The sequence below is a fragment of the Equus asinus genome, chromosome X (assembly GCF_041296235.1).
Source record: "Equus asinus isolate D_3611 breed Donkey chromosome X, EquAss-T2T_v2, whole genome shotgun sequence".
Lineage (NCBI taxonomy): Eukaryota > Metazoa > Chordata > Mammalia > Perissodactyla > Equidae > Equus > Equus asinus.
Window position 1 is genome coordinate 96,906,779 of NC_091820.1, and position 12,156 is coordinate 96,918,934.

At 42.4% G+C, this 12,156-nt stretch overlaps 1 protein-coding gene across 1 annotated transcript; it reads right to left on the bottom strand.

Moving 5' to 3' along the window:
• Positions 1–1,655: 1,655 nt before the first annotated feature.
• On the bottom strand, positions 1,656–4,806 carry TCEAL5 (transcription elongation factor A like 5). The gene is made up of 3 exons (XM_044764116.2): positions 4,674–4,806; positions 3,403–3,470; positions 1,656–2,745 (listed from the first exon to the last, which is right to left on the bottom strand). The coding sequence occupies exon 3, from the start codon at positions 2,716–2,718 to the stop codon at positions 2,095–2,097; it is 624 nt and encodes a 207-aa protein (XP_044620051.1). The 5' UTR covers positions 2,719–2,745; positions 3,403–3,470; positions 4,674–4,806; the 3' UTR covers positions 1,656–2,094.
• Positions 4,807–12,156: the final 7,350 nt, after the last annotated feature.

Below are 12,156 nucleotides of genomic sequence, written 5' to 3' on the forward strand. Positions count from 1 at the left end.
CAGTACTGATGCATGCTAGAGTATGGATGAACCTTGAAAACATTATGCTACATGAGGAAGCCAGACACAAGAGGCCATATATTGTAAGATTCCATTTATATGAAATGTCTAGAATAGGCAAATCCATAGAGAAAGAAAGTAGATCAGCGTTTGCCATGTGCTAGGGGAGGAGAGAATGGGAAGACTGTCATGTGCAAATGGCTTTGGAGTTTCTTTTTAGGGTGATGAAAATGTCCTGGAACCAGAAAATGGTGATGGTTTCAGAACTCTCTTAATATACTAAAAACTGAATTGTACACTTTAAAATGGTGAATTTTGTGTTATGTGAATTACATTTCAATAAAGCTGTTAAAAAAGTAGCAGCATAAGCATATTATTCAGAAATATCAAGGTAAATACCAGAAGAAAGCAAAAGACATCTACGGTAGTTGCCTCTGGAGAGTGGGAATGTGGAATAGCAAGGAAGACTGCAGTTTTTAATAATAATTCTTTTGCACTATTGGACTTTTAAATTTTGTACATGTATCCATTTTGTACATGTATCCAAAAATAAAAATGAGCTAAAAAAGGACACACACACACAGACAAGTCAAAAGGGACTCCAATACAGTGAATCTGAGGTGGGATCCAGGATTGTGCATTTTCAACAAGATTGCTGGGTGATTTTGATGCAAGTGGTCTACCAGTAGCTAACAAACTTGAGAAACACTACTATAGCCAATGTTACAATCGTTTAGCAATGAATTGTAGTATAATCCCTCTCCTGCTGTGTTCCTTTTGGAGTGGCAAGTTTCAGTTGCTAAAGAATGACATTACATGCTCAAGGCTATGTATTCAATCAGGGACAGAACCTGAGCCAAGAACTAAGGCCTTCTGACTTGATAATTAATGTATTGATTTTTTAAGCTTCTACTATGTGTTCTAAGTACCAAAATGAGTAAGATAAATTCTTTGCTTTGAAAAGGGCAAGTCTAGTGGGGTAATTATGACGCCTGGAAAATATATTAAGATTTTACAAAGCATTTTTCTACCTTTCATGTCAGGATTAATAAAATTTGACTTGAGCGGAGGGACCTTTTCCACAGTTCAGTAGGGAAGAGAGCGGGGATTCAACTCACCATGGACTCCAGAGAAACCAAAGAGACTTTGTTACTTTAAGGATTCCAGCCAACCAGCAACAGTGGGGCCCTCAGGAGGGTGCAGAGCCCATGAGAAGAGGCACAGTGCCCATCAGTCATGGTATTACCTAGGGGAGAGTGACACCCACCTTTCTTCCTGGACACAGGTGAGAGCTCCCTCAGCTCTTCTCCAAACATCTGATGGAGTTCTGGTCCTGCAAGTGCAGGGGAGAGGGCAGCAGCCAGCCCGACACAGTTCACACACTCAGGACCTCATCTGATCCTCTCCATAGCCTTGCAAGGAAAGTTTTATCCCCATTTCACAGATGACAAGACTGTTCCTTACAGCAGCGGATCTGTAATAACCACCAGATGGATTCCTCTAGCTTTGAGTCCCAGAGGTGATGTGAGTTTTATACATCATTTTACATCCTGACACCAAGAATGTGTCGCCACCGCCTTCATAAGCTCACTGAACAGTTATTTTGATTGCTTGGTATGTATTTTTCTATTTTTTAATCTTTTTAAATTTATTTTATGACAAAAGTCATCTGTGCTTTTTAGGGAAAAAAGTACAGATCAGAGAAAGGATAATCTCCTCCAATGCCAGCACACAGAGAAAACCATCATTTCTCTTTTAGTCTACTCAGTTTCATAGTTTTCCCTGTGCATGGATGTATTATGCAACTTTTTTTTTCCAAAAATGGGCTGATGCTGTACATGCGGTTCTGAAAACTGTTTTTTCTTTATTGTTATTTTACAGTGTACCATGAACAACTCTTCCATGCACATGGGTGAAAATCCCCCACTGACAGACAGAGCACTGTAGTTGGATCAAAAGGCTGCTGGTAACAAGAGTGACACCTAAAGCAAAGTATCAGCTTAAGGTTAAAGCACATAGCCTGGCAAATGCCTGCCAGGGAAAGCAGGGTTGGCAATATTCCCATCAGAGAAATCAGAATCAAGGCCACAGGCATTAAACATATGGAACGTCTTCAAAGTCCTTCTGGCCCCGACCTCCGCCCCTCACTCCCCTGACACCTCGTTGACCCCTTGGGGCAAATGGATCCTGTACATCTCTTTGCATCCAATGAAAACCACCCATTTTCTGTTTTTTCCTTAGCTCTTCCTGAGCCCTTGACATATCTCCACATTCTCTCATCATCTCCTCACTGCCCAAATGCCTTTCCTGTAGGTCCTCCTGATAGTCCTTGGGGGAGTCGTCCGTCCCCCTGTCGGTTTTCCTTTTTGCTTTCCGGGGCACATAATCTTCAGCCGGGCGCTTTTCGGCAGCCCGCCGCTCGCTCTCTGGCTTTGCCTGGGATTCTCGCTTGCCCTCGCCGCCCTGTGGTTTTCCCTCATCTTCGGACTTGCCCTGCTTGTCCTGCTTTCCCTCATCTTCTGGTTGTGCCTCATCATCTGGCTGTCCCTCATTCTGGGGCTTTCCCTGGTGCCCTGGCTGCCCCTCCACTGCCGGCTTTCCTTCCTCATCTGACTTTCCTTCATCTTCTGTATCTACTTCATCTTCTGGCTTTCCCTCATTTTCTGAGTTTCCTTGATTTTCTGGCTTTCCTTCATTTTCTTTGTCGACCCTTTCCATGTTGAAATTTTCCCTCCTTTGCCTGTCCTAGGAGACAAAGAGGAAACAAAAGAGATTGAGGACTTAGGTGGTAGAATACGGGTCCTGATAGTACTTGCCTTTATGATTTGAGGTTTTCCCCACTCTTTCCCAACTTCCAAGTGCACTCCCACCCACACATTTTTTTCTTTCCTTTTCACACATGTTTACATGAGCTAACCTTGCAGAAACTTCCACAGATGCTTCTCCCTACATTTAAGTGGGGTGTGCTGAGAAGTGTATAAGAGTAGATTTGTCCCTAAACTTTGCTCTGACCTTGTCTATGCCCATAACAATTTTAACTGAGTAGTCTCAACTTACACTGACCTACAGGAACCCTGGCCAGTTCCTTTTTTCCCTTGCCTGCAGTTGTAAGACTTATCGAACTGCAGACACAGCAGAACAATGGCCAGTTCTCAGATTTTAGGGCTACTCTAATATCCTCAAGAGGCTTCACAGAGTCTCTCACTTCTTTGTTCTCCCTTCTATCCTCACCAGCCATCAAGCACCATGTTTCCTTAGCATCTAGACAGAGGCCATGTATTCTGAGACTGCAATAGAGAGGCTTGGAGGAGGGGTGGCAGCTAGTGGCCTCTCCATCTTCTGCTCAGGCATAAGTCACTCCTACTCCTAGGGATCCTCGGGCAGTTGCCCTCTCCCACTGACCTGCGCTGATCCTGCAGGTCTTTCCTTTTCTTGTCTGGGTTGGTGCCTACAACCACAGACCCGAAGACCTGTAGAGAGACAGGAAACATAGTCAATGAAGGACTGAGAAGTGAATGAGTGGCAACTGGGACACTGATTCTTTTCGGACTCTAGTTGTCAAAACAGCCTCCATTTTTCTACCACTGGGCAATGGCAGAAAAAGATTATTTCCAAAGTGTTTCTGAATCCTCCTTCCAAATTTCTACCTCGCTTTTGCTTGCACTAAAATGAGTGAGGTTCAGGACAGGGATGTTCAGAAAGCACAACCCCCTACCCCCACCCCAGGGTGCCCAGATTGCACAAAGCCTATCCCTTCTCTTAAAATGGTGCTGGTAGAGTCAGGGGCCAGGGCAGAAATGTCCAGAGCATTCCTGCCACCCCCTCCCTCTCCATATACACAGAAAGACCACATTTTTCTGCAACACAACAGACAAATTATTTCCAAACAGTAAAATTTTTTGGTCCATGTTACCTTGTCTCAACCCTCCCTAGTTCAGAAGCCACTTTTCCACAATAGGGAACTGATCTCCAGACAGAACCTCTGCCCCCCTCCTTCGCCCTTCCTCCCTCCACTCCTCTGCCCCCCACCCACCCCCCAGCCCACCATTTCCAGCTCCAAAATGGATGGAAGGTGGAAAAGAGATATAGAGAATACAGGCCTAGCCAGGGGTCTCCCCTCTCCATCCCAGGCTCACAGGCTGTGCCCTCCTTCTGCCGCCCTGCAGAGATCAGGCCATGTCCTCACCATCCCCCGCCCCGGGGCCCTCTCTCTCCATCAGACATCCCGATAGCCTGCCTGCCTCCTAGGAGATCCCAGCTGGTACCCATTCTCAGCCTCTGGCCCCTCTCCATCTTCTCCCACAAAATCCTTCATTTCTTGCACCAAAAGGATGGGCATCGGAGAAGGGGTAGAGAGAACCCACTCCTGGATCTTCTCTAGTCTTTGCTCTCTGCCACCCCCACCCCAGGGGTCCGCAGGCGGTGGTGGATTTGTAGCCATCCTGGGGAGATGCTTCCTTTTCCTCACATTTCTTTCCGCCGTAAGCCTGCACTTATCCAGGGAAATAAGAGATGGTACCCAGATCTTTCCCCAACACTCACGCAATTTTCTGCGCCAAAATGAATGGGGATGGGAAAGGGATGGCATCTGGAAAGCAGACCAAATTCTGTGTAGCCTCTGGCTGTTACCACCACTAACCCAGGTGTCCCCGCCCCCTCCGGCTTGCACCAACCTGCAGGGCTATAGGGCAGTTGCCCCCTCAGTCTCTCAGTCCGAAATCTATCTTCCTCCACGGAAATACGGAGCTGGTACCTGGAGGAGAGGGACTTGTGCACACGTCGGCTCCTGATCACGTGAGGGAAACGTCACCAGTGGGCTCGGGTCCCTAGTTCCCCTCCCGCCGGTAGAAAGTGCGTCAGGAGCCAGCCCACTTCTTCCCTTCACTAGCCCCCTTCCGCCTCGCCCCCCTTCCGCCCTCTCCCCTCACTGCCTGAGGCTCTGTCACTCATTTTGGTTTTTGCAAATAGCAAAGGTCAAATGTGGCCCCTTCTCCCTGTGGTATGTATTTGTTCTGTCTTATCAGGGAGGTGCTGCACCTTTTCCTGGGATTACTGGTCATTGGTACGTTCTCAGAAATGTTTTTCTTTCTCACCTTTGATCTCAAAGCACCTATCCCCTCAATCTACTTCTCCGCTCAGCCACTGCTCTTACCTCCTGTCCTGCATACCTTCACATAATAAGTGTAGGGTGGATTGTCAGGTAGGAAAGCAGGGTAGTTGAAATAGGGATTTTATTTTCTTCTAAATAATTTTTTTTTCAGTTTTATTTAATTTACTCCCCTCAGCATGGGTTATTCTTATAAGCAAAAAACTAAAGCTATTTCCATTTGAGAGACAGACTGTGTTTAAGATAGAAGAAAAAACCAAGATTCCCAAATTCTGAGACCAAATTAAGTTAATAACATTAAATTTTACTGTATAGAAAGTGGATTCAATTGGCTACATAAAAAAGAAATTATTTTTTAATTTTCATAAATAGCTGGTTCTGTCATGTTCTACTAAAAACCATGTATTTAATGTTCCCAAACAATTGCTTAGTGCTGAGCAGACTTACTGGAATTTGATGGCTGACACAATATCAGTCCTGAAAATTTGGCCATGGCTATTTTCATTGAGAGATTTAGCTGTAGACAAAGGCAGCTGAAGATCTGAGGGATGCAGACATGGTCTGATCTTCCCTGCCCTGTCAAGAGGAGAGGAATATGCTGTTTCCTGCCCCCTTCTCACTTTCCAGAGCCTCTCATCCTTTGCGTTCAAGCACCTGACTGTTGCTCACTCCAAAAATATACATGGAGAGGTGACCAAGTTGGTGACCTGAGTAAATGCCTTTGGCTCCTTCCCTCCCTCTCGCAAATTCCCACAGGGGTAACTCAACCCCAACTGAGATAGGAATACTGTTCTGACAACTGGAAACCAGAACGGATCCTCTCCAGACCCCTGCAGCAGTGGGTTTCCATAGAGCCTGGAGAAGTGGTTGTTGAAAAGAGAGCCTCCAGACCTGCCTGCCCTCTGCCCTTAATTCGCAGTGCCTAGTGGAAGCTTCCTTGACCTTACCTGCAGCCTACCACCTGACATAGGAGGTGCAGCCTGCTGGGTGTCTCAACTGCCTGTCCACACCCACCCTCATGGCCTCTCAGCCAGATTTAGGCCAGTGTCTAAGGAACTCTTACATGCTGACGATACTGATTGACCTAGACCAGGTGTTCTCAATTGAAGAAGTCTGTGGACCACCTGAAATGGTATGCAAGATTGCATACATTTAAGAGATAGTAGAGTGTGTACACTAATGAAAAGAAGATCTGCAGCCTAGGAATCTGGGAAACACTGATATCATGAAGAAGCAGAAGCTACCAGGTAGAGAAAAGACAGAGAGGAGAAGGAGAGGAAGCTGCTTGGAAATGAGACTGGAAGGGGAAGAGACAAATAGCAGCTGAGCTATGTTAAAAAGAGAGCACTTACTTCTTGAATCAGGCATTCTTAACCAAAGAAACCTATGGATCCCCTGGAATTATGTTCAAAATGTGCGTGTGTGTGCTGGGGGAGGGATAGGATATGTACATTTTTACTGAGTGCGTACATTTACCTGGGATAAGATCCGTTGCTTTCATGAGATGCTCAAAGGGGCATGAAATATTAAAAAAATGGAAGGCCAAATGGCCTGGAGAATGTACTTTTATATACATCTTTTTTCAACTAGGACTATATTTTTTTGGAGAAATTAACATAACGTAAAAATTAACCATTTTAAAGTGCACAACTCATTGGCACATAGTACATTCACATTGTTGTGAAACCATCACCTCTACCTAGTTCCAAAACATTTCATTAACTCCAGAGGAGACCCTGTATCCATTAAGCAGTCGCTTTCAGTTCTTCCCTTCCCCCAGTCCCTAGCAATAACTAATCTGCTTTCTGTCTCTATGGAATTATCTATTTTGGATATTTCTTATAAATGGAACCCTACAATATGTAACCTTTTGTGTCTGGCTTTTTTCACTTGGCATAATGTCTTCAGGGTTCATCCACATTGTAACATGTACAGTATTTCATTCATTTTTACAGCTGCATAATATTTCATTGTATGTCTATATCATATTTGGAGTTTATTCATTCAAACATTGATGAATACTTGGGTTGTTTCCACCTTTTGACCGTTGTGAATAGTGCTGCCTTAAACATTTGTGTGTAAGTTTTTGTGTTGATGTATGTTTTCTTTTCTCTTGGATAAATATGTAGGAATGGAATTGCTGGGTTATATGGTAATTCTATGTTTAAGTTTCTGATGAACTGCCAAACCGTGTTCCACAGTGGCTGCAAAATTTTGCATTCTTACTAGCAACGTATGAATGTTCTAATTTCTCCACATTCTTGAAAACAATGGCTAATTTCTTTCTTTCTTTTTTTTTTGTAATTCTGTTGGGTGAGAAGTGGTTTTGATTTGCATTTTTCTACTGACTAATGATATTGAGTACCTTTTCATGTGCTTATTGGATATTTATATATCTTCTTTGAAGAAATATCTATTCAAGTCTTTTGCCCATTTTTGAATTGGGTTGTTGTTTTGTTACTGTTGAGTTGTAGAATTTCTTTATATATTCTAGATATTAATCCCTTATCATATATATAATTTGTAAATATTTTCTCCCATTCCATGGGTTGCCTTTTCACTCTTTGGTGAACAAAAGTTCAGTTTTGACGAAGTCTAATTTGTCTATTTGGGTTTTTTTGTTGCCTGTGCTTTTGGTGGCATATCCAAGAAATCATTTCCAAATTTAATGTCATGAAGCTTTCCTCTTATGTTTTCTTCTAAGAGTTTTCTATTTTTAGCTCTTGCATTTAGCTCTTTGGTTCATTTTGAGTTAATTTTTGTATATAGTGTAAGGTAAGAATACAACTTTATTCTTTTGCATGTGGATATCCAGTTTTCTCAGCACCATTTGTTGAAGAGACTATCCTTTCCCCATTGAATGGTCTTGGCATCCGTATCAAAAACCATTGGATCATATATGTGAGGGGTTGTTTCTGGGATCTCAATTTCATTCCATTGGTTTATATATCTGCCTTTATGCCAGTACCACATTGTCTTTATTACTGTAGGTGTTACGGAAAGAATGTTTATGTCCTTTGAAAATTCATATACTGAAGGCCTAAACTCCACTGTGGCTGTATTTGAAGTAAATAAATAATTGAGGTTAAGTGAGGTCATAAGAGTGGGGCCTTGATCTGATAGGCTTAGTGTCCTTATAAAAAGAGACGTGAAAGAGCCCTCTCTTTCTCTCCCTCTCTCTCTGCATGAGCACAAAGTTATGTGAGCACATAGTGAGAAGGTGAAAATCTGCAACCCAAAAGGAGAAGGCCTCACTAGACATCAATCCTGCTGGCACCTTGATTTGGGATTTCCAGTCTCCAGAAATGTGATAAAATATATTTCTGTTGTTTAAGTCAACCACCCTAAGGTTATAGGGAGTACCATTTTTAAATTTAGTGGGATTCCTAGAAATAACTGTCATTTGAACCCCAGTATAGATTAAATCCATGAAGCTTTGTCAATTGATCCATTTTGCCAAATGTTAAAGTTAATTCAGAACCTGTGTTGTAGATGGACAAAGGCAAATCTGTGCACTTTTAACCTTTTTGTTAAAGGTTCTGCGTCTTCACACAGGGAAAGGGCACGGGAGCTCTCTGGGCCCTCTTTTATAAGGGCACTAATCCCATTCATTAGGGCTCTACTCTCATGACTTAATCATCTCTCAAACACCCCACCTCCAAATACCATCACATTGGAGATTAAGTTTCAACATATGAATTTTGGGGAAATACAAACATTAAGTCTACAGCAATATAGCTATATATATATAGTATTATTTACTTATTTATTTAATTTCTTCCTCCTACATTTAGGGTTTTTTATTCTTTTTTTTTTTTACCTTCTCTCCTTTCTTTTTTCCCTCCCTCCCTTCCTTCCTTCCTTTCTTTCTTTGGTTTTGGGCTTCTAACTGTCCAAAGCCATGGTTTTTAGTTTTTGCATCTGTCTGATAACTCATAATGAAGAACTTCTAGAAGTTACAAGGAATGGGAGGAGTGGCCTGCTGGCCTGCCTCATAGGCAGCTGTTTCTCCTTCCAAGGCTTCCTAGTCTACCTCCCAGGGATTAGGGTTTAAACCTAGAGAACTGTACCTTGGGACATCGCAGTTAGCCCTCCTTTCTTTAGTATCAGTTTCTTTGCATGTTGATATGCACCGGCACTTACTAAGTCCCAAGCACACTGGCTAGGGGTCTGACATTATTTAAGCAATTGAGTAACTTCTGCAGGTGTTCTAGATATGTGTGTAGGTATGACGTATTTGTTCCCTTCTCCCAGAGAACCCTTTGGATTAAACATTGAGCTACTGTCTCCATGGATAGAGCCCATGATACCCCTGAGGGTCTAAAGAGCTTGAAGTTCACTGGTAATAGCAGTGAGTTATGCAGCAGCAAAGGAGACAGGTAGGCTGCTAACCCCTTTGAGCAACATTGACGTTGTGACCAGGCTGCCATTTCTCTACTGTAGGGGAGACCAACCTACACCTTCTTCCACAAGGGTTGCCTAAAACACACAGGCAAACTATGGTTCTGTCCCAAATAATAATAAGCACTATTATCAAAGAAGTGATGAGACCCTGCAACAAGCCTCTGCCAAAAACAGGCTATGACTGGAAACACACTGGAACACCTGATCCCAGAAAGTGTGGCTCTAGTGGCCTATCACTCCTGTCGTCCTAGGTTAGGCCCCCACCCAGGGTAATATCCAGTCCCTGAGTTTAGCCAATTAGCAGGGTTTGTTTTAGAAACTCTGATGCTGAGGAAATTTGGGTAAGGAGAGATGTGGCAACCATCCACAGACGCAGCAGCAAGCAACAAATCTAAAGTGCATGCTTGCCAACAGGCGGTAGTTCCATTCCAAGCCACTCTTGCAGTGGTTCGGACTAATTAGTAAACCGAGAGAGACCCTCCAAGAAGTTTTCCAAGAGTCATGGCCACGCCATCCCACTCATACTTTTGATGGCCAGACACAACACAATGACACTCGGATAGATGAAAGGCAGAGCTCTTTGATACTTACAGTTCCAAACAAGAGAAGGCTGCCAGGCAGGCCACACTGGAGATTATGCCTGAGGACAGGGTAACAGCAATCTGGAGTTGTAGGGGGCAGTTTATGCATGGTAAATCGGATGGAGTTAGCTAGATTTTAAAGGATCCCTGTGGATTGGCTCATTTGAGTAATTTCTCAGGCTCCAGGGCATAGGGGCTATCCCTAGTAGTCTGGTGCCTAGCCCTGGAACAATTAGGGCTAGTGCATAGTGGCCTGGAATGAGAGAGCCCAGTAAGAGAAGTAATTGAAGTATGAACTTAATCAGCTGCTCAAAAAGAGGAATCTGGTCAGGCTCTCCTCAAGGTCACAAAACTAAATCAAGACAGCATTTAAAAAAAACTATATTACAAGGAGTCCAACTTCATTCTTTTGCATGCTGATTTGTAATTGCTGCAGCACCGTTTGTTGAAGAGACTTTTTCCCATTGAATAGTCTTGGCACCCTTGTTGAAAATCAATTGACCAGAGATGTATAGATTTATTTCTGGACTCACAATTCTATTTCATTGGTCCATATGTACATCCTTATGCCAGTACCACACTTGCTTTGGTCACTGTAGCTTTGTAGTATATTTTGAAATCAGGAAGTGTGAGTACTCCAACTTTATTCTTCTACAACATTGTTTTGGCTATTCCAGGTCCCTTGCAATTCCACTTGAATTTTAGTATTGGCTTTTCTATTTCTGCAAAAAAGGCCATTGGGATTTTAATGGGGATCGCCTTGAATTTGTAGATCGATTTGGAGAGTATTACCATCTTGATGATATTAAGTCTTCTAATTCATGAATATAGGAGGTCTTTCCATTTGTTTAGGGTTTCTTTAATATCTTCCAGAAATCTTTTGTAGTTCAGTGTATAAGTCTTGCACCTCTTTGGCTAAATTTGTTCCTAAGTATTTTATTCTTTTTGATGCTTTTGTAAATGGAAGTGCTATTTTTTTATTGAGATATAATTGACACATAACATTATATTGGTTTCACGTGTACAACATAATGATTTGATATTTGTATATATTGTGAAATGATGACCACAATAAGTCTGGTTAACATCCATCACCATACACAGTTAAAAAAATTTCCTTTTCTTGTGATAAGAACTTTTAAGATCTACTCTTTAAGCAACTTTCAAATATGCAATACAACATTATTAACTATTATCAACATGCTGTACATTCCATCCCCATGACTTATGTATTTTTTTTTTTTAAGATTTTATTTTTTCCTTTTTCTCCCCAAAGCCCCCCGGTACATAGTTGTATATTCTTTGTTGTGGGTTCTTCTAGTTGTGGCATGTGGGACGCTGCCTCAGCGTGGTTCGACGAGCAGTGTCATGTCTACGCCCAGGATTCGAACCAACGAAACACTGGGCCGCCTGCAGCGGAGCGCGCGAACTTAACCACTCGGCCACGGGGCCAGCCCCATGACTTATGTATTTTATAACTGGAAGTTTGTACCTTTGACTCCCTTCACCCATTTTGCTCATCTCCTACCCCTGCCTCTGGCAACCAACAATCTGTTCCCTATAATTATGAGCCTGGGTTTTTTTTTTCTTTTTTTAAGATTCCACATATAAGTGAGATCTATGGTATTTATCTTTCTCTGTCTGACTTATTTCACATAGCATAATGCCCTCAAGGTTCATCCTTGTTGTAGCAAATGGCAAGATTTTCTTCTCTTCTATGGCTGAATAATATTCTATTGTATATATATATATACACCACATCTTTATTCATTCATCCATTGATAGGTTGTTTCCAAGTCTTGGCTATTGTAAATAGTGCTGCAGTGAACATGGAGGTGCATATATCTTTTCAGGTTAGTGTTTTCATTTTCTTCAGATACATACTTGGAAGTGGAATAGCTGGATCATATGGTAGTTCTATCTTTAATTTTTTGAGGAACCTCAATACTTTTTTCCATAGTGTTTGTACCAATTTATATTCCCACTAGCAGTGTATGAGGGTTCCCTTTCATCTACATCCTCACCAATACTTGTTATTTCTTGTCTTTTCGATAATAGTCATTC

Excerpts from the sequence above, each read along its gene's own strand:
- TCEAL5 (XM_044764116.2), bottom strand. The coding sequence starts at position 2,718 with ATGGAAAGGGTCGACAAAGAAAATGAAGGAAAGCCAGAAAATCAAGGA.